At 41.9% G+C, this 26027-nt stretch overlaps 2 protein-coding genes across 3 annotated transcripts in view; one reads left to right on the top strand and one right to left on the bottom strand.

Annotated features, from left to right (window-relative positions):
- Positions 1 to 3805, bottom strand: part of COLEC12 (collectin subfamily member 12) — a 101487-nt gene extending 97682 nt beyond the window's left edge. Inside the window, exon 1 of one of the 2 annotated variants that reach the window (XM_068932300.1) lies at positions 3677 to 3805. In XM_068932300.1, coding sequence (XP_068788401.1) covers positions 3677 to 3683 — 7 coding nt within the window. In that variant the 5' untranslated portion in view covers positions 3684 to 3805. Of the gene's footprint in view, positions 1 to 1620; positions 1887 to 3676 lie in introns of those variants that run through there. The other variant, XM_068932301.1, reaches the window with a different exon arrangement.
- The window catches only part of CLUL1 (clusterin like 1), a 61312-nt gene continuing 38472 nt past the window's right edge, over positions 3188 to 26027 (top strand). The window contains exon 1 of the mRNA XM_009667153.2: positions 3188 to 3234. The gene's annotated coding sequence lies outside the window, so the exon portion shown is untranslated. The remainder of the gene's footprint in view (positions 3235 to 26027) is intronic.

Genomic DNA, 26027 nt, shown 5'->3' with positions numbered 1-26027 from the left:
GCACTTTGGACTGGAATTTTTGAAGTTTGCAGTTTGAAGTTTCTAGCCAGGAGAAACCCATTTGCAGATGACTATTCCTTTGGTTTGGAGCACAACCGGATTAAAGAGATACACACTCTTCTCCATTAGTAGAAAATTACTGTTATTGCTTTATCATTTGAAAATAGCAGAGGCATCAAAATGGCTAGAGAGAGAGAAAGCCAAAATCTAGCAAGAAGGTAGATATCAAATAAATAGATTATTTCCTTACTCTTTAGACTTGTTCAATACAGTCACGAAAGAGCAACTGAATTCTGCACTGCAGATTACATCCCAGATCCAAGTTAAAACACAGAAAGGATGATTTTAGCAAAACAGCCCAATACTCCATTAATTGTCTGGTAAAAGGTGTACTGTGAAAGGTAAACTGAAGGTAAACTGAACTGTCATACCCAGCTTAGGTCCACTGAAAACCCTAGGCACACACAAAACGCATGAAACTCCTGTGAGGGAAAGCAGCCAGCCCACACTAAGAAAGCCAGACTTTGAGTCTTAACCACTTCTGAGGCGGTTGCCTCTCTACCAACTTCAGAGGAACACCACCATGGACGAACCTGCCCTTTTGTTTCGCTTCTTGCAAACGTTTCAGAAGGAGAGGAACTGCACAGGGCAGGGCGTTTGCTCACACGCTATTTCTCAGATAATACATGAGACTCTTCCTCCGCCCACGACTGTCGATATACAAGTGGTATAACAAGGTGCCTGGTACAGCAGAGAGGAAGAACTCGGCAAAGGATGCTCAATGACAAGAACGAGTTGAACAGCTCCAGATAACATAATGCAGACCTCTTCTCTCAGCCTGGAGCAATAGCCTCAGAGCAACAGTCTTGGCTTCGGTATTGCCCAATTTTGGGCATAGACACCAAATAATTATCCCCATTTTAAACAGTAAAAATACTTAACATCAGAACAGCCACGACAGTAGTGACTACAGATATAGTTTAAAATAATAGTTATAAAATATATTACAGATGTACAGAAAGAAGTTCTCCGTTTTAGCAACACTTTTCCCTGTCTTAAATTAGGTTCAACGGTTTTGAACATGTGTTGTTGTTTGACTATGAGGAAGCTGTTTTCAGTTGTCTCCTCGGCAACAAATACTACCTCATAACTCAATAAGTGTCTAAAACTTAGAAGTATCATTAGATAAAGATACATCTGACCCTAAAGCAGTCAAGTCCCTTTAGAAATCACATGAATTATTAAAAAGTATCACAAAAGTTTGTGAGGTTCACTGTAGCTTACTGGAAGTAAGGCTGCAAGCATATGAAACATACAGTTCAATTTATTTTACTGACTTAAAACATAACACATTACGAATTGCAGCAATGGAAAATATAATTTATTCCTTGCAGATATTTAATGATGTAATTATTTAGATATTCCTCCATTCTCCAGAGAGGGTAAATACAGAGACAGCTGCAATCCACAGATCACTTTATTATTCAGAAAATGTGTAACTTCACTGAGTTCTGAAGTCCTAGAATTATCAACACCACCAAGCTGAAAGAGAACATACGAAAAACCGAATGTGTACCCAGGAAAGGAAAATACAGAGTCAAAATTTATTTTGGCTAATACCTTCCATAACTCTTGCACTGCCACTTGATGATTTGTTTGAAGGCTTTTTGTTCTTCTGTTACTAGCACAGTCCTTTCCGGATCGATCTCTGAACGTTATAATACTGATTTCCATAATTCTGGTGAGGGCAGGAAGTAAAAAGGCTGTGACAATACTTAGAAAAACAGAAAGGTAAGGACTACCATCCGGCGTGAAGCATCTCACGCTCGCTGTAGTACCCGACACCAACATTTGCTCGTAGAAGGAGTAACGTCTTCCCTCAAAATGCCGCTTCTGCACTTAGTACAGAAGAGCAATGGGCGCAGGACGGAAGGAGAGGCAAGTCATTCTGGGTCACGTCCTACGCCTATGTAAAACTACAGCAAAACGCCTGCCGGCGTGAACGGGATCAGAACCTAGCTCCTGGTTTCGTACGTCACAGCACACGGTCACCCAGAAACGTTGTCATCCTCTGCCCCTCACATCCTCCCTCCTCCCCGAAAAGGACACAGCCCCAGCCCAACACAAACACAACGTAAGACTGTGGGTGATAACGCACGTGGTTTTACATTACTGGATTCCTATTGTTTTGGTTTGTTCCTGCCGTTACACTTATGCTGACAATGACAAGCTGATGACAAAACTTTTGGCACAAACACCCTCTAAATAAAGAGCATTATAAATACATTACTTCTTATACATTGCAGGATCCTGTAGAGAGACCACATCACAATGCCAGAAATAACTTACACGGTGTGTGTGGGCTTGCGAAAACAACCCCCCCATCACCAAAAAAAAAAAAAGCTTCTCCTTTCTCCTCCCTTCGGGCAGCTACTCTGGCAAGTGAATAAATAATCACATCATTTGGTGTCCCAGACTCTGGAAACTAAGTGTAACTATCATGATGTTTACTGGCCGACTGGCATCTGGAATCGAACTCCGCAACCCAAGCACAGGCACGCTGGTGCCCAAAAGCAATTTTCTCGTGTGTGTGCTTTTTCCTTCCACCCTTCAAGTTTATTTTTGTCTCTGAAGAAAAACTAGACTCAGCTCTCGCAAACTCCCAACTACTTCCTAAACTTTCCGTAACATCCTTTGATGTTTGCATTGTAGCTATTCCCCAGTGTGTAAAGGCTCTGCGTTTTGCTGTAAGGCTATCAATTTTCATAAACAGGAGGCTTTCTTGGGAACCTCCTAATATAACTTTACTCGGTTACAGCCCTAGCAAGTTGGCAATCCGCTTCTTTACTAGATTTTAAAAGTGTATTATCTAATACCTCTCAGTCACAACTTTTCAGGACAGGGTCAACTGACAGAATTTGCATGTTTCACCAATTTAAAACAAAAAGAGGAGGAGAAAAAATGTGAGAGAAAGAGGAAAAGAATTCAAGTTTCAGCTTTAGCAGATGCAAGGCAAAGACCAAATATTTTCCAGTCGGTGGATGTTGAAGAGAAATATGCCAAATACATTTCACAAGCCAGTTAAGCCTCTACTGGCACCTAATCACTGCCAGATGTTTAGAAGCAACACCAAGAATCATCGCACAACGCTGGCAAAAAATAAACAAATAAATTAAGGAGACGCAAATGTCTTGTTCTCGGGACAGCAGAGAGGAGGCGGGGGGAAAACAAAAGGTAGGTGCCGAGCGAAGCCGTGCTGGGGAGCGCAGAAAAGACGGGGCGGTGGGGAGCGGGGACGCGCAGGGACTCCCCGCAGCGCATTTTTGGCGCTCACCAGCACAAACCACCCCGGGGCGCCGCGGCTGAGCCCCGTGCGCGGGGCCGGGCTCAGGCTCGCCCCCGCCGCCGCCGGGGCTGGCCCGCCTCGCTGGCCCGCCCGCGCCCTGCTCGCCCCCTCACCTGCCCGCACCCTGCGCGCACCCTGCCCTACCTGCATCATGCGTGCCCCCTGCCTGCACCGTGCCTTGCCCACCACCTTGCCCGCACCCTGCTCGCCCCGTCCCCTCCCTTCCCGCACCCTGCCCTGCCCGGTGCCCTGCCCGGTGCCCGCCCCCGGGCGCCCCGCCGGCGCACGTGTGTCCGTGTCCGCGGCGGCGCCCCGCTCCCGGCCCTCTACCTTTCATCTTGGCGCCGGGGGCGGGTCACATAGGACGAGGGCGGCGGGGGGCTGCCGCCGGGAGCGGCGGGCGGGGGCGGGCGGCGCTCCCGCCGCTACTGCCGGGCCATGCCGGGGCCGGGCGCCGCCGCCGCCGCCGTCGCCGCCGCCGCCGCCGCCGCGGGCCCTGCTCCGCGCGCCCGCCCGCTGCCGCTGCCGCCGCCGCTGCCGCCCGCGGTCCCTCCTCGGCCGCCGGCGGCACCGCGCTCTCGCCGCCAGCCCAGCGCGGCGCGGCCCGGCCCCGCGGAGCCGCGGCCCGGCCCCGCCCTCCCTCCCTCCGCCCCGGGGAAGGGGCCGGGGCCGGGGGGCCGGGCCGGGCCGGGCCGGGCCGGGCGGAGGTGGCGGCGGCGGCGACCCGCGAGCAGATGTGGCTTTGCCGGCTCTGGGCGGCCCCGGGCAGGAGCCGGGTGCAGCGTGGGGTCGGGCCCGCGGCTTGCCCTCGGGGCGCCCACCCAGCGCGGGTGGGTGCCGTCGCGGGAACGGCTTCGTCGCAGGTCTCCCCGACAGGCGAAGCGAGTGTGAAGCCAGCCTTGTGGCTGGCCCAACAAGGGTTAGACCGCGGTGGCTCTGCAAGCCACGCCGCTTCAAGCAGCGCGCAAAAGGACCCCCTCCATAAACTCCGTTATCTATGGGTGCAGCCGTCGGTCAGAAAGACGTTGCGGGGCATGCACAGATTGGCAGAAGCGCTTGACTAAAGGCTGCGGGTAGTCCTGTCGAAGTCAAAGGGATTGCTCGCGGTGCATAAATTCAAGAATGTGTGTAAATATTTGTGGGATTAGGGATATAAGGGCAAGTCATCTTTTATTTCTCTATTTCTGGAAGTTGCCAGGAACAGTGGATCGTTTCCAGTCTCCCACTTCCAAGAAAGGCACAAACTGATTTTCTGCAAACCTACCCTTATTCAGGCTATTGAAGGCAGTGCTAAGTGTTTGTGATCCAGCTACAACTATTGATACCAATTCTGGTGAGGCAGATTTAGTGCAATATGCACCAGTTCCTTCTGGGGCCATCCAAAATAGCAAAGATGCCAGAGAGCCTTTCCCATCTGAGAAAGCAGATGCACACAAATTTGCTTCAGCTTTGCCATTAGAGGTATCACAGTATGTTAAATGGTAGGAAACCCAAAGAAATGGTTGCACCACATGGTCTTTTCAGCCAGCATATGGCTCCAGTAATGATCATAGAGTAACAAAAGGATTGTGGTGCAGTACCGGATTAATAGTATAACATTGGGCCAAAAAGTACTGGAAAAGAATCAGGTAGAATCTCACCTGGACAAGCAACATAGGATCAAATTCACAAAAAGTAATGTATGTAAAGCAAAAATTAACAGATACCGTAGTCTGAATCCCTTCAGTTGATCTGGTGGCTTGAATTGACCGATGCTTTAGTGAGTTTAGTGACTCAGGAATAGTACCTGTTCTCTTTCAATTCAATATTGCCAAAAATATTTGGGTATCAATTGTGGGTTGCTAGTGCAGTAACCAGTTTCCAGCAGAGCTCAAATATCAGAGAGGCTTGACTCAGCTTTTAATTTACACTACAGTAGCTGACTGGATTGTCTGATTTTTGGGTGAGCTGTGAGTAAAAACACTTAAATCTGAATATAGTCATCAGGTAATTAAGAACGTCCTTTAGTGTTCTGTTGGATTAGGACAAAAGCACTCACAATGTTTGAGAGGCAGATTAATGCTTGATTGGCTGTGTGATTTATTTTGGATCCCAAGGTATCTTACAATTTTTATTTTGAAGAAGTGATAGTGTTCAGTTCCCCAGACTACGAGCTATCTAGACTCTGATCCAAAACCCGTGCGTATGTTTCCAAGAACAAATCTTTGCAGTAGTTTTCATGGACTGTGGATCAAACCAATAATGAAGAGGTATCATTTCTCCAAAGGAAAAGTATTTTGTGTACACAGTGCTGGGTAAATGCTTTTTTCAAACAAAACATGACTTTAAAATTGTGACATCACAGAATATAATGTGCAGGAATTTAGAAAAGTCCTCAACAGTAGTAGCTACTGACACTTCTATAATTCCTTAGACCTCAGTGATCTGAGCAGACTGAAGGATAGCAACCAAAAGATTGCTGAGACTTACAATAAGTGAACTGCTGTGTCTGAGGAAAAAGTATTCCTCAACAAACTCAACAAACTCAAACACAAATTTCTGAATGATTCCTTAAGGCCTGAAATCTAACTCCATTCTTGTGTTCTTGAAATAAGTACTAATTTGTGTACATAGTGTGGCACTTCATATTTCTAAACTGTGCTTCTATATTCTCTTTTGCTCATGTGAGTGGAAATTCTTGTAAATATTTTCTATATTTTAGTAACTGATGAGCTTCTAATACTAGTTTAAAAATCTACACATTGGTAAAGAAATTTAGAAAAGTCTAGAACTGTTTCACATGTCAAATCTTTCTGCTAAAATATTAGCGGAATTAGACATTTTTTGTTTCAATTTCTGAAGTAAGTATTCTTTCTTCCCACTGGATCTTTTCTATCCACCCGTAAGAAAGTATTGCTATTAGATACCATCATTATCCTTATCAAGTCTTAAAATTTATAAATCTACAGAAACTGAGCCCAGATTATGTTCCACAGAGATGGGGGATGGGGTAATTGAGCAAGCACAATTAATGAGCTTCCAATTTTACAGACATAGGATGTTTTAAGCCGAGTTCCTTCTCTCTGAGGTTTCGTGATGTTGGCATATACTCTCTCTATCAAACCAGGTTGATTAAACGGATAGGAGAGTTCTAGAAGATCAAAAAACTACCGAGTAGCATACTTGAGAAATGCTGGCTTTAAAAAGCAGCAAGAGGATGTCCCTTTCCGTCCTTAAAGAGGTTCTGTGCTCCAATCTTTTCTCCATTTTCCTCTTTCTCAGTTACCTGTTTGCACAGCTCCCAGATATTATAGTTCTTGTTGAATGCACGCTCTGAAAATGATGGTCTGAGGAAGTACCTGCAGCAGAAACCTGTCAGGCCTCTGTCCTCGCTCTGTCCACCGCAAGGTACCTGCAAGAGGCAGGTTGTGGGCCGCAATCTTTCATGGGACTGCTGCTGTCCCTTAGGGCAGGACACAGTGAAGGCAGTGGAGGCAGTGCTGCGGTGGGCAGGTGCCATCAGAGACATGGCAGTCCTGGTGGCACGTCCCTCCAACTAATGTGCTGAGAAAGCTTTGTTGGCAATGGCATCACAGACGCTGAAGTTTGAGCGGTTTCTCATTTGGAGTGAAACCTGATTGCTCCACAGGGGCTTCTCAGAGCTAAACTGAGTCGTTTTCCCAGAGCAGTTGGTGCATCTTTCCCTTCCTTCCCCTGTGAGCGCTGTGCAGAAGGAAGCTCGGGCAGAAGGAGGCTGAGAATTGCTCAAAGACACAGCCTGTGGCCTGAAAAGAAACTGAACTCAATTTTCTGAAATTTCAGCCCGCACGATGTGCAGATACATCTCAGTGTACTTGATTCCAGCTAATAAGAGTAGTGTTTCTCCAGCATCAGACAACTTCCTCGCTGCCTGGAGTTCAGCTAGATGTTGACCCTGAACAACCAAACCAAGTGCTGCTCAAGTGCTAGAGTGTCCCCTCTTATTTCTGCTTAGGTGTGAGCTCTCTCTTGAAGTTGGATCTCTCTGCCCTTAAGTTGCATCTCTATTTCTTACTATATGGGGATCAAGGAATATTCCTACAAGCTGGGTATAAACACAGATTACATAACAACGCACAACATGGAACCAATGTTGCCCAGTTCTAGGGCTTCACAAACTTGAACTTTTTATATACACTTTCATAGTTTTCAAGTTTCGTGTAAAGCTATGGTGAAATTTGCCTGATTATATTGCCTCTTCAACTAAAACCACTGATATCCTTAGAAAATGTTTCAAGCACGTTTTCATATTCTTCTATTTTTAGGAATCTGCTGGTATTTAGGTAGCATTCTAGGGACATCTGATTTCACAGTAACACTGCATTTTAGAGATTCTAGTTCTAGATATTCTAGTTCAGGACATAAATTATGAGGTCTGTTTTTTCACTAATATAATGTCTTGCTATTGCAACATGCTGTTATGGCAGTCTGTCACGAAATGATCCCACGCTGCAGCCAGATTCAGAGAAGGGGTAGAGGGTCTAAACAAATTGTGCTTGTTTAGAACTGCTTACATCCATTTAATATGGCTTGGTTGTATGGAGGTCTAACCTCTTGCAGTTTATTCACTCCTCTGTTCTCCAACCTTAAGCTATTGGACTATTTGGAGAGTCTTAAAATGATACTGGAAGCTTTGGCCCATGCACATTAAGGTACATGTGGAGTTCTCTTCTGATTAGCAGTTTTCTAGTTCCCTGAGACCAAGCACAGCAAGAAGAGCAACCATTTAATTCAAAAACTTGTAAAAGAATTGAATGCATCACTGGAGAGAACCATGTGACACAAGAACCATATGTGAAAGATCATTTGTCTAAAATATGTGCCATTTGGGTTCAATACAAAATGTTCATTTAAAAAGTAAAAGTTGAGTATTATAACATATTTTAAAGATAAATCTTTTTCTCCACAACAATTTCATATTGTTGTTAATGACCCTTTTGGATCTGCGCCTACAGCAAAGATATTATGCTTGGATCTGGGTAATAAGTTTGTAAATGATCCTGAACAAATGGTGAAGTTATTCACTAATAATTCTGTTCAATCCGCAGATGAGCCTTTTCTTAATCTGGGTAATTATCATCATAATTTGAAAGTAGTTAATTATCTAGACTTGTCCCTGACAAGTGAGTTTTTGTTTTCCCTTTCCAATTTTGTTCATTAACTGGGAAGCTGAAGGAGATTCTGAAAGCAACAGAACACCTGATTATCTTTTGGTGTAACACAGTTATTCAGATACCGACTTCTGTTCTCGATACTGTTTGAATGTTGCTCATGCTAAAGCCCATGCCCCAGTTCACTTCTCTCTTGATTGCTATGACCTTTTCCTTTCAGCAACTGTACTTCTTGGAAGGATACCATGACCTAAGTTCTAGAGTAGGCTGGACAGTCATATTGCCCTAAATGTAAAGAAAACAAAATGCTGGAATGCAATTAAAAGTACAGCTATTATGATTACCTGCAGATGACATTTAGGGACCACTGTTTTATACGTTTGATATTTGATGAAACACGTCATTATGTTTTTTTTCATATTTCAAATCAAGAGTGATTATTTCCAGTTCAGAAAGTTTGGGAAGTTTTATTCTGGCAATTTATAGACCAATTTCCTTGCACATTATTTTGTCAAAATTACTGAAAACAGTTGTTGCTGTTGAGTCTGCTGAATATTTAAACCAATAAAATAGTCAACTTTTGTGCACCGGAATTTCACATAATGGAAAGTAATTCTATCACTACTAGAGTAAAATCAAGACCAAATGATTAGTGCCAGATTTTATGAAGGTGCTTGCACAAATAGCTTTTTACACATTAGTAATAACATGTAATTCAGGCATAATATTGATTTCTTTCAGCACATGCAGTAAAATAATTCTGATTTCCTCCTTAGAGTATGGTTTTGCCCATGATCTAATACAGTCAGCTCTTTGACTGGAGGGCAGGAGTAAAACAGGGTGATACCGACCGTGCTGTGGTTCATGTTCATGGAAGGAGGAAACAAGAGAATACACATTTTGCAATGTTTTGAGACTCTCCGAATGCCAGCATCATTTGGCTTCCTTTCAGCTTCAGCAAGGAGCCAGGAAAGCAGCAACCTGCCTCCTTGCAGAACTGGGCCCTGTCAGCCCAGAGAAGCATGCGTGTAGCTGAAGTCACATGCATTTCCTGAGCAATTCAGAGAGAGCCGGTTGTGGTATGCATGCTCCTGCCTAGCTGTGTAAGTGCTCCTAGAGGTATCCTTGCCAGGTCCTCCCACACTAGAGGGAGTGGGAGCATACATAAATGACTTCTCGCCTTCCAAGGCAGACCTCAGCCCAACAGATGCTAAGCTACTATGCCTTGTATACTGCTTGGCTACAAGGGAGGAAGACAGCAGGAAAAACAAATAAAAAGACAGTGTATCCTCCCGGCTTTAAGTTAACACCATTACAACTTATTTTGGATCCTCAGTGTGTACGTTACACCCACCGAGACTCCCTGACACTTCAACAAGTGGGCGTAAGTAGGTCCAGGGGAGTATTAAATTACAACTCTTCATCGCTGAATTCAGCCCAAAAAGTACAGAAAAACTTTGAAAATCAGCAGACATCATCATTCCAATCATTAAGTATTTTGATTACTATGTAAACACATCTGTAATTTATGTAAATTACTGTTTATAGAGAACATTGAACCTTTGAAGTTTTGCATGTTGGGGCATAATGACAATAACTGATAGCCACTCTAATAAGTATTTTTAGTCTTATTTACTAGGTTTACATTGGTCTTGCTTTTTAGACTAAACAGACTTCAAACGGAATAGATGAACTGAAAGATAGGTAGTGATAAATAGTCCTTTATATATTGCTTCTGAGTTCATGTTGTCAACAGTTGCTTCTGATGCAGTATTTCTGCATTCTTTCAGACGGATTACATGCCACCATGTCGCCACTGAACATATTAATTAAAGCTTTGGAGAGATACCATGTCTTTTTCCTGGTATCAGACTTCATAAAAGCACCACACAAAGAATTGTAGTCAAAGAACATTACTAAGGTTGTGAAGTCAAGCACTACAGAGCTAGGACATGCCAGAAGAAAGATTGCTTGTGTGATCTTCATTTATTTGTATATGTTTGAAATTTTGGATCAGACACATTTATTCCCACTGATAAAAAGTATTGAGCTAGATTTTAGGTTTCAGTATATTAATTTTTTGTCTCAAAACCCTCCTTTATTCAGTATAGAGAATGGACCGAACTAATTTCATGAACAGCTATTCAATATTTTGTTTTCTCTTCATTATTACTCTAGGTCTCATTCACTGGAACATTCGAGGTCTGCTCTGAAGATAAAATTATTAATTTCCTCTATACCTGTCATCAGTGCAGTATTTTTTTATTTCCCAAGTGTTAATTAATCTTTGCAAACGTCTTTGCAAGCAAAAAGGAGCATTATTACCTCCATTTTAGAGGACCGAGCTACAGTAAGATTAAAATTAAAAATTATCTTCTCATATGAAGTGCTTCATTTGAAATGCTTTGATTTCTCAGAGCACCCTGTATTACAGTCTGCGTTTATACCATGGACCCAAGGGCACTTTCCACCTTCTACTTTGCAAGTCCGGCCAAAAGCCCTGGCCACATCCCCACAAGACCGAGCCAAACATCATACTGCCTCTGCCCTTCCTTCCCTGCTTTCCGTGTGTATGAAACCTCTAAAAAAGCAATCTTGCCATACACTAAGCCACGTCCTATATGTGGTTGGCTGTGAGATCAAGACATTAGGTGCACTGCAGATAGCACATACCCTACAATACAGACACAGTCATACAGAACAGTTTATATGTTTGAAGGCTAGATTCCCATTGACTTCCATTGCAGGTGTGAGTACTCAGCCCTTCTGCAAACAACACCGCAGGAGTCCTGTCAAGACTGATGAGAAAAAGATGGGTGGCATAAACTAGGATGGCTTGGATGTTGGTGAGTTGCTCACCTCACATAGCAATTATCTGGCAGAGTTGCAGAGATCAGTTCTCTAGCACTGAAGCCACCTGCTTTGAAAATACGAATTTCTCTGTTTTCCTGCCTCTTCTACCCCATTCCTCACACACGCTTTTTAACGTTTACAACAAATGAAGCCGAGCTCTTAAAGAAAATGATAAAAACCTGTGATATTTAAGTCTTGTAAAATATTTTCTTCACAGTGCAGATTTTCACTGGGACAGAAAAAAAAGGCCATTCCAGACACAGACATCATCTACCCACCAAATTCCAGTACTCTGCTCCAAAGCCTGGGAAATGAGAATTTTTAAAAGAAAATGCCCATAAGTTTTTGATATAGGCAACAATATATACATTTTCCCCTAGCTTCTTTCTTGGAAATGAATGCACTTTCCCCTAAAAATTATCAAAAAAAGTTCCAAACAAAAATCAGCCAGAGGCATCCAGCCAGCAAGGGAAATTACAGCTAAAATGACCGAACTTTGGCAAAGTTATAAGGTCCTTATGATGGAAAGTATTGGGTAATCTTAGTGAAAGGCCAGAAAAATGGTTGAGGGATGAAGAGAGAATGACCATGACGGTCAGTGTTTTTAATCTCCCTTCTATCATGCAACCCTGTAAAGGGACGATATAACCCAGAATGCGTGTAGAGATATCTATGACAGGACATGAAGGAACGAGCTGATTTTGGCCTTTCATGTGTCAGTTCAGCCACTCAGGCCTTCTAAAAGTCATACAAGGCTTCCTCCCCATATAAAAGTTGTAGAGAGTTTTCTCCACCTGAGAAATACATGAGAAATGAGATAGGTGCATCTGTCTCTCTCTGTCATCCACATAAGCTTACCTGCAAGCCTTCCTAAACAATGAGATAAAGTTTTTTGCTGGTTCTTCCAAGCTCAGGAAGTGCTACCTCCTTGGGATGCATATAATAACACACAATAAAGTGCAGAGTTGTCATATGTAACACTGTTTTCTTCACTGAAAGAGGGCAGGTACGTTTACTGATGGAGCAATTTTTAGTCAACAACTGCCAAAACCAGCCTGAACTGAGGAAGAAGGGCATGAGCACCTGTTCCCTCCAACTTTGCCCTGCTCTATCCTCTGCCACAACAGTGGAAGATCTAGAGGTCTCTGGGGTTTCTTGGGCAATGGAAAACTGCAAGAGTAGGTAGGAAGGTGAAGTGGAAAGCAGCAGCAGACATTGCACTCAGCCCATGTGTCATATGCAATGCAAGCAGGAAATATTTCCCAGGGGAAGGAAAACAAGAAAAGGCAAAACAGGCACCACTTGACCACTATTGCTGGAGGTTTTTTGCTGGTTTGGGTATGGAGGGGTTTGATTCTTCTGTTGTAATTAAATTTTCTGAGTTTAGGATTACTACTTTTGCACTGCGTTAGACTTTTAAATTGGTAACAGGCAGCTGGTCTGCTTGTAATGTTATTTTTTTTCCCCTAGAGATACTTGCCTATGCAATAAAGTTCCATTTTTCTATGTAGTAAATGGATAGTGTCAAAGTACTTGCAAAGAAATAACTATCCAAATATATGCAGAAGTGTTTTAATGAAGTACCAGAGAACAAAAATCACTCGGAAACCTGAGTTGTAACACAGATACATTCAGGTTGGAGAGGACCTCAGGAGGTCTCTAGGCCAATCTCCTGCTCACAAGCATAGTCAGCTGTGAGATTAGAGCAAGTTCCTTAGGGCTCTGTCCAGCTGGGTCTTGAAAACCTTCAAGGATGAAGACCGCATGACCTTTCTGGGCAACCTGTGCCCTGGCCTGGCTGTCCTCAGGGTGAAAAAGATTTTCCTTACATCCAGTCTGAACCTCTCTTGTTTCAGCTCATGCCTGCTGTCTCTTGTCCTCCCACCACACACCACTATGAAGAGCCTGCCTCTGTCTTCTCCATAACATCCCCGTAGGTACCAGGCGGCCTCTGTTAGGGCCCTTTGAAGCCATCTTGTCTCCAGGCTGAACAAGATTTCTTAAGAGATCCCTGGTGCACTACTACTGGTAAATTTCTGTCCTCCTTGAACATTGCCTCTAGGCACAAAGGCCTGGGAGACCTTGCTGGAGGAGACCCAGGCTGAAAAGTCTTTGCTAAGCCTTATCTGCATCTGCTGCCATTGACTCATATGCTGCATTCGGCAGTGGGCCCACGCTTTCCTTGTTCGTCCTGTTACTGCTAAGGTAGTACTAGAAACTCTGTGTTGCTCTTGACATCCCTTGCCAGTTTCAGCTCTGAGCTTTGGTTTTCCCAACACCGTTCCTGCATTCCCAGACAATATTTCTGTATTCCTCCATTGCCTGTCCTTGTTTTCACCTGTGCTTGCTTTCTGCGTTGCAGCTCATCCATGAGTTTCCTGTTTAGCCAAGCTGCTATCCTGATACCTTTTTTTGTTTTTCTGAGTATCAGGATGGCACATTCATGTACTTGGAGAAAGCTGTCCTTAAACACTTGCTAACTTCCTTGAGCTCCTTTGCCTTTCAGAACTGCCTCCCAAGGGTCCTGCCTACCACTTCCCTGAATATGACAAAGCCCGCTCTCTTGAAGTCCAGGACTAGGGACAATGCTAAGGACTTGTCCTCGCAAATCTGCATCAGGTTAACATACATTAGGTGTAGGGTATTTGTGGCAATACGATGAGGATGCTTTGAGGCAGTTTGCTTTGGCCTAGCTCACAGAAACAACAGTATATACTGTAATAAATCCAGGCCGGCTGTGTGAATCTGGTACGGAGCAATTTACTTTCTATTTCCCTCTGCAAGCCTTCCTCAACCCAGCCAAAGAGCTTAACTTTATTGTATTGTGTTGTATTTTACATATTCATAGTATTTGTTTGCAATTAAAGAAAGCTGAGACATACAAGCCATCTTCATGTCGTGTTAGCCCAGATGCCGTTCATTTCACAGAACTAAAATACAGAATGCAACGGAGCCCACTTAGTCCCACAGGAAAAGGGAAGAAAACATTTTTAGTCGCTCACAATAACCGCAGGGAAATATAGTCCCATCCACGTTCATTTCCAGAGAAGAATTTGAGGTTTGGATGATATATAAGAGAGGAATTACTGAGGGGAAAGGACTTCTCAGGCTTTGATGATAGAAGAACCTTCCAAAGCGCAGATGGATTTTATCATTTCTATAATTCTTCTAACCCTGTGTTTCTCATTTTATGAGTGCGAACTGTCTCTCCTTCCCTGCTGCTTCCCTTTGGGCTCATTTGTCTTTGTATGTTAGCACAATAATTAGCAGCAGCTCAGTGCCTCAGGGATGAGGGTGAGGACTGGCTGTATTTACTGACTACAGAAATAAACATTACCTTGCCCCTGAGAGGAACTGAGCTGCTGCCAGCAAATACAGTCAGCTAGCTGATCCTTGGCTATAATTACAGCTGTCTTTCATTTCCCCATCCTGTAGGGTGTGAGGTCCTTCTGAGTAACTATGGTTTCTGGTAATCCTTCATGATCCCTTTGACCTTTTTGCAACCTTGGGATGAAGGAAGGGGACACAAAAGTGCAACCTCTCGTCTCAGAAAAAATGTGCAACAGCTTCCAGAAGAAGCGACATCTCTACGATGAATTGACAGACGGTCAGTTTTAAACATGTATAAGCATCTGGAGAGCAGTATTTACCTGTTTATGCAAATGTCCTAAATAAGAAGTGCACAGTCTTTCTCTCTGCACAGTTAGGTGCTTATCTGGGCATGTCCCTGTACTCACATCCTTAACATCTTAGCACCAAGCTTTTAAAAAGAGAAATGATTACAGTAACACCCCACTTTTCTATTTATTCAAAAAACACCTTGTTTGAGGTATTCATCTGGGGAAGGAGAGTTACTCATTTAGGAAGATGGCACACCACAGATATCATCTCGGTCCTACTGAAGTCAGTAACAGTCAGATTTCAAATGATTTCAATGCATTTCTTGTATATACTAGGTGCCTGCTAGGAACATTTTGGAGATAAGCTAAATCAAGAACATGAGTTTTGCATCAGGTATTTGAAAGAGATTGAGTGTGTAGCCCTTTTCAGGTCCTGTTGTAATGAATTCTCTTCCCAGTTCAACTTTCGGTCCACCAGATAAGAAAATCCTCTCTGCCTTGATACCAGGTACAATATATACTCCTGTGTTATGTGGCATGATCATGATCAAACTTCTGCAATGCAGCTAGAGGCAGACTGCTCCTGTGAGCCCTCCATCTCTCGCGGACTTTTATAGTTCCTCTAGAACACAATTACTGCAGGGGGTCATAATCCTGGAGGGAAATTCATCCACTGAAGTAGCTATTCAGGCATTTGAATGTCAGAGAAGAAATCTTGAAATGGATTTCTTATATGATGGGGTCCAAATGTAAAGAATGTAGCACAGGGATGAGATGTACTCTGCTAAGCAAATGGGTTGCAGCATTTTATACCAGAGGAAGCTTTTGAGGGCGTTGCCTGTTCTCATTATGAGTTGCCCTTACTAAAAGTCATATCTGAATCTGAAGAGTCTTATGAAAACCCTGTGACTGCAACTAATAATTGCAAATAATGAACACGATAAGGTAGATGGAAGTTCATCTTCTATATACATCCTGCTAAACTTGATTGAGTGGATGATTTTGTGACAGTTGAAATTATACACTAAAGACTTTGTTCTTGGTATTTTGTGGCAGCTTTACGCTGCTCATGCAAAACACCCCTATGGCTGATATATTCAGGAAACATAAAATATTCAGTCAGGTGTAGACCTTGGTGTTACAGAATTAGCAGAATGACTTCAGTGATACTCTCTCCTCCTGCTATTGCTTAGAGTCTGTGATCGTGGGTTTCTTGTAACTGAACATCTTTAACTGACTTATAAACTGTCAGCAACTAATGTCTGATCTCATTTACACCCATGGCCTAGAGAGATGTGCAGCCAGTCCGGGGCTGGGGAACTCAAAGATCACAGGTGAAGAGCCCAGTTTATGATCCTGTGTGCTAAATGTTCTGTAGGAATTAATTGCTCATGCAGCCAATACTGTTGTTAATGTTTTTCTTGGCAAAAGTGAACTGAAATGGTTTGTATAACATTGCGCAGTTTTACTTTGACTTACACTTCCCATTAATGCTGATAGGCAGCATTTTTGGCTATAAGAAATCTATATATTATCTGACACTGTATATTGGGATGATATATGAATTGATATTGGAACAATGACTGAATTCCTTCACGGTTTGCTAATACCATTCTGAATTTAAACAGTTTTGATTAAATGCTTGCTCATATTCATGCTGTTTTATAGCCATGTCGTGCTTTTTGGAAAGAGGAATTTTCTTCTGACTTGTTTGTGTAAATACCAGTCCTGATCAAAACACAGAATTTATGGGTTTAGCCAATTTTGTAATTGCAAATTTGTTTTTAATCTGAATCAAAAGAAAAATGACAATTGAAACCTAGTTTTCCTACACCCAGTGGTACAGACATTCAAATAAGGCTGTATTTTAGATGTTTTTAATTTTTGGTTTTGCGTTTAAAATTTTGATTAAAAAATTTAAATACTTGCTATATTTCTTATTTTATGGGTTTAAATGTTTATATCAATACTACTTTATACTATTTTTAGCATTCTGAAATAAGTTCAAAGCATCAATAGTACTATATATTTTTTCTATTATTTAAAAAAAAATTAAGATCGGCTTCTGTTTACTGCTTATTGAAACATTTTAACTTCTAAATGTAAATATCCCTTGCTTCTGTTGGACTAAAACAGTTTATCAAGCTGCTTGATTCCAATACAAACAGGAAATACTTTGGTGTGAATGACACATCAGTTCTTTGCAATAAACTGGAGACACTTTCTTCAAGGAAAGATGTTTCATTCAATGTTAGATAGCAGCTCACATTAATGATTTAAAAAGGTAAGACCACCCAATAAGGGAATAAAATATTTCAACTGTGATGTTACTATGCATCACTTTATGCTATGCAGTTATATGTCAAATGCAGTAGAGTATAACATGCCACAAATTATAGAAATGATTTAAAAATGAATAAAAGACAAACGTAAACATATTTTCAGAATGCCAAAATGAAGTTTCATAATGTATGAAGAATTTCATTTTCTTGAAATAGTCAACATTTGTTCTGAATTCTTTTGGAGGGAGGGTGAGTTCATTCATGTCAACATATTTTAAAATGTTTTGATTTTGATGAAAAGAGCACTATTGTATTGGAAAATGTTGTGATGGAAAAACAACAATTTTAATACTGTTCTGAGACAGGATGGCAGTTTATTAAAACTTGCATATCAAGGAAATGAACACATTTCAAGGAAATATGCAGGCATAGATGTAGATAATTCTGCTGCTTCCTGATAGGCAGTCTGAGCTCCCATTAAAGTCAATGGAAAAGATCCTATTTATTTTTAATTTCTTATAGGAGTGGGTATTGTTTAGTCATCTCTCTTTAAAAGCTATTAAATATCTGCTAGAACTTCAAGTGCTCTTTCAAGGTGCTTTTTTGGAGCAGTTTTCTTCCTTCAGCTCTTCCTGATGGTGCTAGCCCTACAGAGACTGCTAAGATGGCGTCTTCACCAACATCCTTCACTTTTTAAACTTTCACATTCAGCAACTTGGAAGACCAGAAGCCGCCACTGAAATCTTGGCCCTACTGAAGTCAATGGGATTTTTGCCACTGGTTTCAGTGGAGCCAGGATTTTGCTGTATATCGAGAGGATTACCTTTTTTTTGTGTATTTTATTGGCAGAAAGGAAAGCCATGCAAATCCAATACAGTTAAACAAACATATGATTGATTTGGAGACATAACTCTTCTTTGTATCTGTGTTAGAGACAAAATGTGTTGGAACATATCTGTGCTCACTGCAAGTGCGTGACAGAGTGACAGCTGATTCATAATAACATGTAACATTGTTTGAAAGCCAGTTTCCTACACATCTGTAGGAAATAACGTTGCATCACTGTAGCACAGCGTAGCAAAGCTCAATATAAGCATAGGCTGCACAGGAGGGAAACGTGATTTTATGTGAAGTCAGAGCAAGTTTCGCTCCCACTCACGCTCTTGCACCCATATGTCCTGCATTCTGGCACTAAGAGGTGAATAGTCTGGTCCAGGTCCACCAGTGGTCCAGGTGGTCTGGTCAGGAATCCTTGACGAGGAGGACAAGGGATGCCAGCTATCACGTCTCCATCACTTCTCCCAGCATCTTCTTGTGTTGGCGACAAAAAGCTGTTTTTGGCTGCGTCTTTCTTGTGCTATGCAGGAGTTGATGACAATTAGTCATTCTGGCCCGTCCCACCTCTGAGTGTCCCAGGCTAGGTGCCCTGAGAATCTGCACGCACATCTGCTAGGATCCTGCTAGTGTAGGCACAGCTGACACCTATTGTTTCTATAAACCTTTCTCCACTGTTCTTTCTGGTGTTTCCCTACCCCGACCTTCCCATTTGTTCTCTCTTAACACAGTCCTAACGTTTCTGTTACAATTCTCTACACATTGATGCAAAATTCAACAGACTGCATTTGAAATGTTTTGAAGGTATACCTTAATTTGAGCTACTTTTGAACAAATGCAGCTTCCTTTTCACTTACTTTACTTTAAAAATGGCTCCATTTTAATGCTAAGATTAACTTTCCCTCTCAGGAAAAAAATCCGTCACAATAGATGTTTTGTTAAGACTGTAAAACTTCTCTGAATAATTCAGTGTTTATATATATTTTTTGTATTACATCATATTTAGAGGCCTCAACAAGACATATTTCTGTGAGTTTATGTTAAAAAGAATCATCCTTCTCAGTTTAACTGTTTGGCTGTGTGATTAGAGACATCCATCTGATGGGGCCCCCTGGTGCTAAGCCCTGTAAGATGAATAGAAGATATTACTTTCTGTAAACCATAAGCATTACATACTTTTGAAAAGATCCTGAATGACGGGACAAGATAGTAAAGAGGTATCTTTAATCTATTGTCCCACGCTTAATTTAATTTTTGCCTTTTATAGACTATTGCATGTGAAGAACTGTGTGAAGTTGACCAAATTAGAAACAAAACAGACAGCTTTCTATTGCAAGAATGAGTGAAGGCTTTAAGATGAAATAAAAGAACCACCTTCCACCCACAAAACCAGTCCAAAAGTAAGATTTTTGGTTTATTTGATTCTACGCATATTTTTGTGATTAAGCTTCATAGCATGTTCTAAAGTTTTGCTGTACTGTTATTCATGTTAAGCCACTGATTTCCACATGGTGAGCTAATGGCAAAAAACACTTGTGTCACCATGGCTGAGGAAAAGAGAAAGTCTGTGGCAGAGACACAGAAGATTTTAGTGTGCTCTCAGACTCTTTAGCCTACATGGATATGCCACTGTACGTGATTTCTGGGCTTTCCTCCCCTGTCTCTAGGCACTTGCTTGAGCTCCTTTCAGTCACAAGAGCAGAAGGGAGAGTGAAATTTAATGAAACCACAGTAAGAAAAAAAGGAAAAGTCAGCTAAGACCATCCAAGATATTTAATTTTAGATAGCTGTGCAGGGTTAGCTGGGCGATTTTGCAATAAATGAGTCAAAATCGCAGATGGTCATGAAAAAGAAGAAGCAAAGATGTTGATAGCAATATTAAAAGTTACATAAGCCAAACGCAGCACGTGTGTGTACATGAAAACCTCGGGGCTCTAAGAACAAGACCCTGAAGCCTGATATGAAGCCTATTCAGATCCTGCTGGTGCCGGCGATTGCCCCTGCCTCCGACCTTTCAAGATGAAACTCCTTGGATTCTTCCTTCTTTTTTATAAACAGGGACAACAAATCGCGATTGCCAATGTATATGCCAAACTGTTCTCATCCTCTGAGTGGCTCAAATGATAATAAGTGTTTCTGTAAGTGGGTGCTATATATAAATTAGGAGCTGGATGTATAAACATTCATTTATTTATTTGATGTAAAGCCTGGCTGTCCTGCGGACTTCTGCTTGCCTTGCTGCATCAGGGCTGGGCCTGAAGAGACGCAGACCCTGGCTGACACAGCTGTCCTGCAGAAACTTCTTTGCGCTTGCTGCTACATAGCACCTACATTTTCCTTCAGAGATAGGAGAGGGGGGCTGGGGAAAGTTGCAGCAGCAGCACTACAGCATTGCACGTCCTAACCTCTGTTCACACAAGGGGCAGTTTGCTATATGGTATAGCAGTCAGGCACTAATTCCTGGAGGGCTGGAGGAGAATGCAGGAGAGCTGCAATTCCTTCATTAGTACCACTTCATGCAGCGCTTACATCTCTGGCCGCAAAATATGGTTGCAGCTACAGAGATGCTAATCTTCACTGTGACTCACCCTGCTCAGTTACTACCATAGCTATTTCAGCAAAGGTGGCCTGCTGGCTTGTGGTTTAAGGCAAGCTTTATCCTGTGAAATGCTGGTGGCCTATGTAGTATAAGACAGGACCATAGAAAAAAATCACTCCCAAACTGACATTTTTTGCCGACAAACTTTATGTGTATTTGCGATGTTTGTTTTGTGAAGTCTTCTGACTGTATAAGTAGACAACTCCATTTATGGGTAGAAGCTATGTCTTCCCTAAAGGCATTTGCCAGTGTTTATCAATCCTCCTTGCTGAAGTACCATGTAATGGTTTGGGGCCGGGGGGGAAAGAAGTCCAAGGATCACCTTGCGCAGTGTTGCCAAAATAGTTTTCAGTATGACCAAATTGATTACACTACACTACAACCAACAGATCAGGCTAAGCTTCAAAACCACTTTGATTAGTTTTATTTTCTCCCCTTTTGCTTGTTCCTTGTTTGCATCTGTGGGAATATGTGTGTGTGCATGCGTTCGTTTGTTAAAATTTTTCGCAATTGTTTCAGTCTCCCTTCTGATGTCTTAGAGACCACACAGTAAGGAGCACTGGGTGTAGACTAATTGCAAGACTTTCCTAGTAGCACGAATTTAAGCTCGAAATCCCTTCTGCTCTTTTCTTTTTCTTCCCACGAGACAATATCAAAGTGCCAACAGACAGACAGACAGGCATTTTTCATATGGGAGCATGTTTGTCTTGCATCATCTGATCTGCTTGCATGCTGGAAGCGTCTACCCATCAGGGCACTGGACAGACAAACAAGTTACTCTGAAGTAAATTAAGAGCATGAACTTACTTATATCATAGCTATGTCTCGGTGGTAACTGCGGTTACCTTCCATTTCGCCTTAGTCAGTGTGAAGTCGTTTATCTGCAGTCATGGATGTGTAACCTAGCTTCTGTTGACTGCAGAGTAAGAGCACACACAGTAGCTGCACAATGAGGTTATAGCTGTGATAATTTGTTCATCTGCTTGGTTTTTTAGGCGCACCACAATGGAGGCCAAGATCACCAAAACAAAGGCAATGAAACAATGAAAGGCTGTGGAAAAACAAAGAAATATGTGCTTCATTTAAAATATGTATGTATGTGCAACACTCCTTCCAAGTAAATGAACGCAGCACAGAAATAGTGCTTCAAATTTCTTTTAGATGTGGGATATTTGTTAACATTGTTAGAAGAACACAAAGCCAGATGGCTTCATTTTGAATTGTTATATGGTGTTCTTTTTCCACTGTGCCTAACAAAAACTCATTTATGAAGCAAAAGAAAAAAACTCATTATATTACGTAACTGTTAATTCAGACTTAAAAAAAAAGAAAAGAAAAGAAAAAAAAAAGCCATTTGGGATCCCATGGAAATATCATTGGATTGTTGAAGAAAATTTACTGCTTAAGACAAACATTGGATTAAATGACAACTATTATAACGGCACCTTCGTGGCCCGTGTATGCATTCATGGGAAAGTAGTTAACATTCCCTGAAAAGCAGCTGAACTTTTTAGAGAGACAAAAAGCTTTACAGGTTTTTCAAAAGCAGTTGGAGCTTTCTGAAAATTCACGCTGCTGGAAGTGCCTAGGAGCTCTGGATGACTGTGAAAATCTCAGGCTACGGATGCTTTTCTTACTGGCCCCAGCACTCCCACTGCCTGTGGAGCGTGCAGTGCTATCCTATCTCCAGACATATTCATGCCAGACTGGGATCTGGAAGCACAATGGTAGTTATAAAGGTGTTTGCATTGGCCGTACAATGCAACTCCTTCACCATTACTACAGTCTCCCAAAAAAATAAGAATATAACTTAGCATGCAGCAGCCCCGCAAAGTCCATAAGTAACAGTGCTGTTGCATGGCAGATGAAGAAGACGAAGCAGAGAAGAGCTGTGTGTCATGTCGTGTGATGGTGACAGAGCCAAGACCGTAGACCTCCTGACTCCCTATCTTGTGATCTCGCCACTAGGCGTCTTCCTGTTTTCCTTTGAAAACGTTGACAGCTGACTGGAGAGGAAAATCTACAAACGTTACACATTCCACTGTCAAAAAAGAGCTTTGTTATTTGATATAGGAACTCCTTTAATTATTGTGGTAACTTCATAGCATGAGGTCGCAAAGGGCAAATGTGTTAGCAGCATTTATTAGTGATCTCTCCATGGGTAGCGCACAAGTCCGAAAGAACTGGTTTGACACAGTGGAGTTGCTTACAATCTCATTCAAGAACATTTTAATAACAAGTATCATAATTTTTTGACTGGAAATAGTCAAATTGGTGCTGATCCAGTGAGAACTGACCTGATTTTTCATGCACTATTTGAATTAACATCAAAACCTGTTCCAGCTCCTGTTTCTTTGGATTTTAGTTTCAGAGAGAAACAGATGTACACAAATCCAAAGAGACAGCTTTCCCTGTAGGAGCCAAGAATTTAAACAAAACTTCATACATCTTCATCACACTGACTGTACTTCGATAGTCTGAGTTTTCAGATAAATGCAAACTTGTTATTAACAGGACCAATTAAGCATCTGGATAGCTGACTTAAATGCTATCATTAGTCACAGAACATTTTTGTTGTGGATGGCTTACTTTTCTCATGAATATTTCTATTAAATTTATTTGCAATAAGACATTCTTGCCACTTCTTTATAAAGGAAATATTAAAGAGGTTAGAAGTAAAATATGTCACAGGCAAAATCTCTGCCTTCTATAAATGCACAGTAAAAAGTATTCAGCCTTGTAAAAAGATAACTTTTGAAAACTTGTACCCTAAATTATTCTCTGTCTGAAGTCAATAGCAATAGCAAAGTTCTGTCATCTTTTTGCCTTCTTATACCTAACGATAAATGGCACAATGGATTCTGCACTTTGACTAAGGGCTGAGAGAATGTGGCAAACTTTTTGGTTAAAAAAAATAAATTTCAACCTACAACTAACAAGCCAAAACACACATCTTCAGAAACTTTGAATCATGCTCAGAATTCCCAGTTAGCTGCCTGAATTGGTGCACTGGTTTTAATGGAATAACTTCCTTGAGTAACTCCGCTCACAGGTGTATATTCTTGCATCCCTGGAACTCGTATGAACTCTGCCTTGCTTCTTAAGCAGGTCCTACAGCGATAGGATACATGGTACTACACTGGCCATGCTAGAAAAGGATGCATTTTTTTCAATGTCTATGTTAAACAAGAGCTATTTTAAGTAGCGCCAGTGGAAAGGAATACACCAGCAATGAGTACGAGAGCGTGTATGTTAGCTCTTAAAGAGCTTCACTAAGGGAGATGTGGATCATAAACCTCATTCTGCTGACAGAAAAATATAACACAAAAAACAACTTCCCACATCCATTTAGAGAGCGAGAGTTAGGAATTCAGATAACGTCATTCTCTAGTCCGGCACTCTTCCTATTACTGGTCACAATTTTCAAAGTATGTATATAGGTCTGTAATCCCTGGAAGTGTACTTGCAATTCAGATATAGTAGGCCATCTGCCTTGTCCTTTATGTTAGTAAGTCTTCCGCAAGCCTCACAGGTTTCCAGTATTAGGGCTCCCAGGCACCACGGGCCATGCAGACTGCTGTGTTTAGAGTGCTACTGAGGCATCTTTATTCAAGAGAGCGAAGAGCTCTTAAGGGTTTCCTGGTACGCCAGAGTGCCAGGTCCTGGCTTCTACTACAGGCATCAGAGAGAAAGAGCTGTGACATCTCAGATGAGCAAACCGTTTGCTACAGGCAAATATCTTAGATGTCACAGCTACTATGGCATCATATCCAAGAGCAGTGAGGCTGCTGGATCTTGAGTCCCTGTATGATCCCATTTTGCTCTACAAGGGAGCACGAGGAGAAGTGGTGGGCCATGTTACGGCTGCCTGCGCTAAGCTTTTAGCCCAGGTTTCACGATGTCTTCTACCCCCTGACTACACTGGAAGCCAGGATCTGGCAGCCTCAGATTGCAGGTGGTCTGAAAGGCTCATGAAGCTCTTGAACTTTGACATCTGGTAGCACCAATGTCCTCCTGAAGCGCTGTAATAGGTGGTCTGAATGTGGCCCTCCTGTCCTTTCCTGGCAATAGGTTCTGCAGGGGTAGACCTTTATAATCAGTCTGACGTATTCCCACTGGAGCTAATGGGGTTACATATGGGCTGAAGAATCTCAGCTTTAAATAGCTCACCCTTGTAAACCGTTATAGCTCTTGTGGATGTTTGTATGAACATAATCCTGCACCTTCACAAGGAGGGTTATTTTTCTGCCTTTGCTGATCTGAACATGTGAAATACTTTGAATCACGTATTTCATATAGCAGGGTCAAGCATTTTAATTTATAGAAGGTCACAGTTGCTGCTCCTCTTAAACACCAATGGAATTTTTCAATATCCTTGAAGTAAATCCCTTTTTCAAAACAGTAAATGTTAGTAAGACAGTATGTCAAACATGGATTTGTTTCAAGATTATTTACTTACAATTAGACAACTGTTCTGGCTCTCAGAGAGAGTATTCAGCAAAATCAATGTTATTTGAAAGAGCAGCAGGGATGGCTAGTGTTTTAGAATCCAAGGAATGTGGTTTTCACAAATTCCACAGCCTTATGAGATGCCACAAAACTAATTTGCTCTTTAAAGGTTTGTTTGGGCCTATTTAATGTGTATCTAAATTTTAAAGGGTGTATATTTTATGAGGAAAAAGCAAATAGCAATTTCTCCATTTTTAATGGAGAATAATTTAACTTGTGAGATGGACATTTGTCAATAACCTCAAACAATTTTCCTTTTTTTTGTCTTTGTTTTAATATATATATACATATATACATGTATACCTCTTAGAACAGAACGGGGAATCAGCTAGTAGCAGCTGTGAAGAGTGAAATTGCCAGAAATGAAAAGGCAATTAGCTTGTCTGACATTCTGATCTACGTTAATGACATCATTAGTACTTCTGAATGCTATAATTCTGACTGCTCCTTGAAACTGCTATTTCTTAATAACCATTCCTTGTAAATCCTTGCTGCATGATTAGCTCTTTCCTAAGCCAAAGCAAAAGGGAGAGCTCGTACTTGTGTGCGGGGAGGCAGTGTTTTAGAAGACATTCTTCCTGATATATGTTTTCAATAAAATCTTAATTATCCTCTTCACTGAGGCTACATTGACATGTTTCTATTGGTGGATAGAGCGTATCACAGGAGGTATTTTTAAAGCAGTGCAGGGATAATGGAGAAGCTACAAAGACTCCTGAAAAGTCCCCAGATGGGTATTTGGACACGTTTAATACATGCCCAGAGGGGTCCGGTCGGGGGGTCGGTGTAACCTGGCAGGGCGACAAGACATCAGACAAGACGTGACTCGCTCCTTGCTGACGGTACCAGGCCTGG

This window comes from Struthio camelus, chromosome 2, assembly GCF_040807025.1.
Source record: "Struthio camelus isolate bStrCam1 chromosome 2, bStrCam1.hap1, whole genome shotgun sequence".
NCBI lineage: Eukaryota > Metazoa > Chordata > Aves > Struthioniformes > Struthionidae > Struthio > Struthio camelus.
This window is presented reverse-complemented; position numbering and strand designations above follow the sequence as displayed.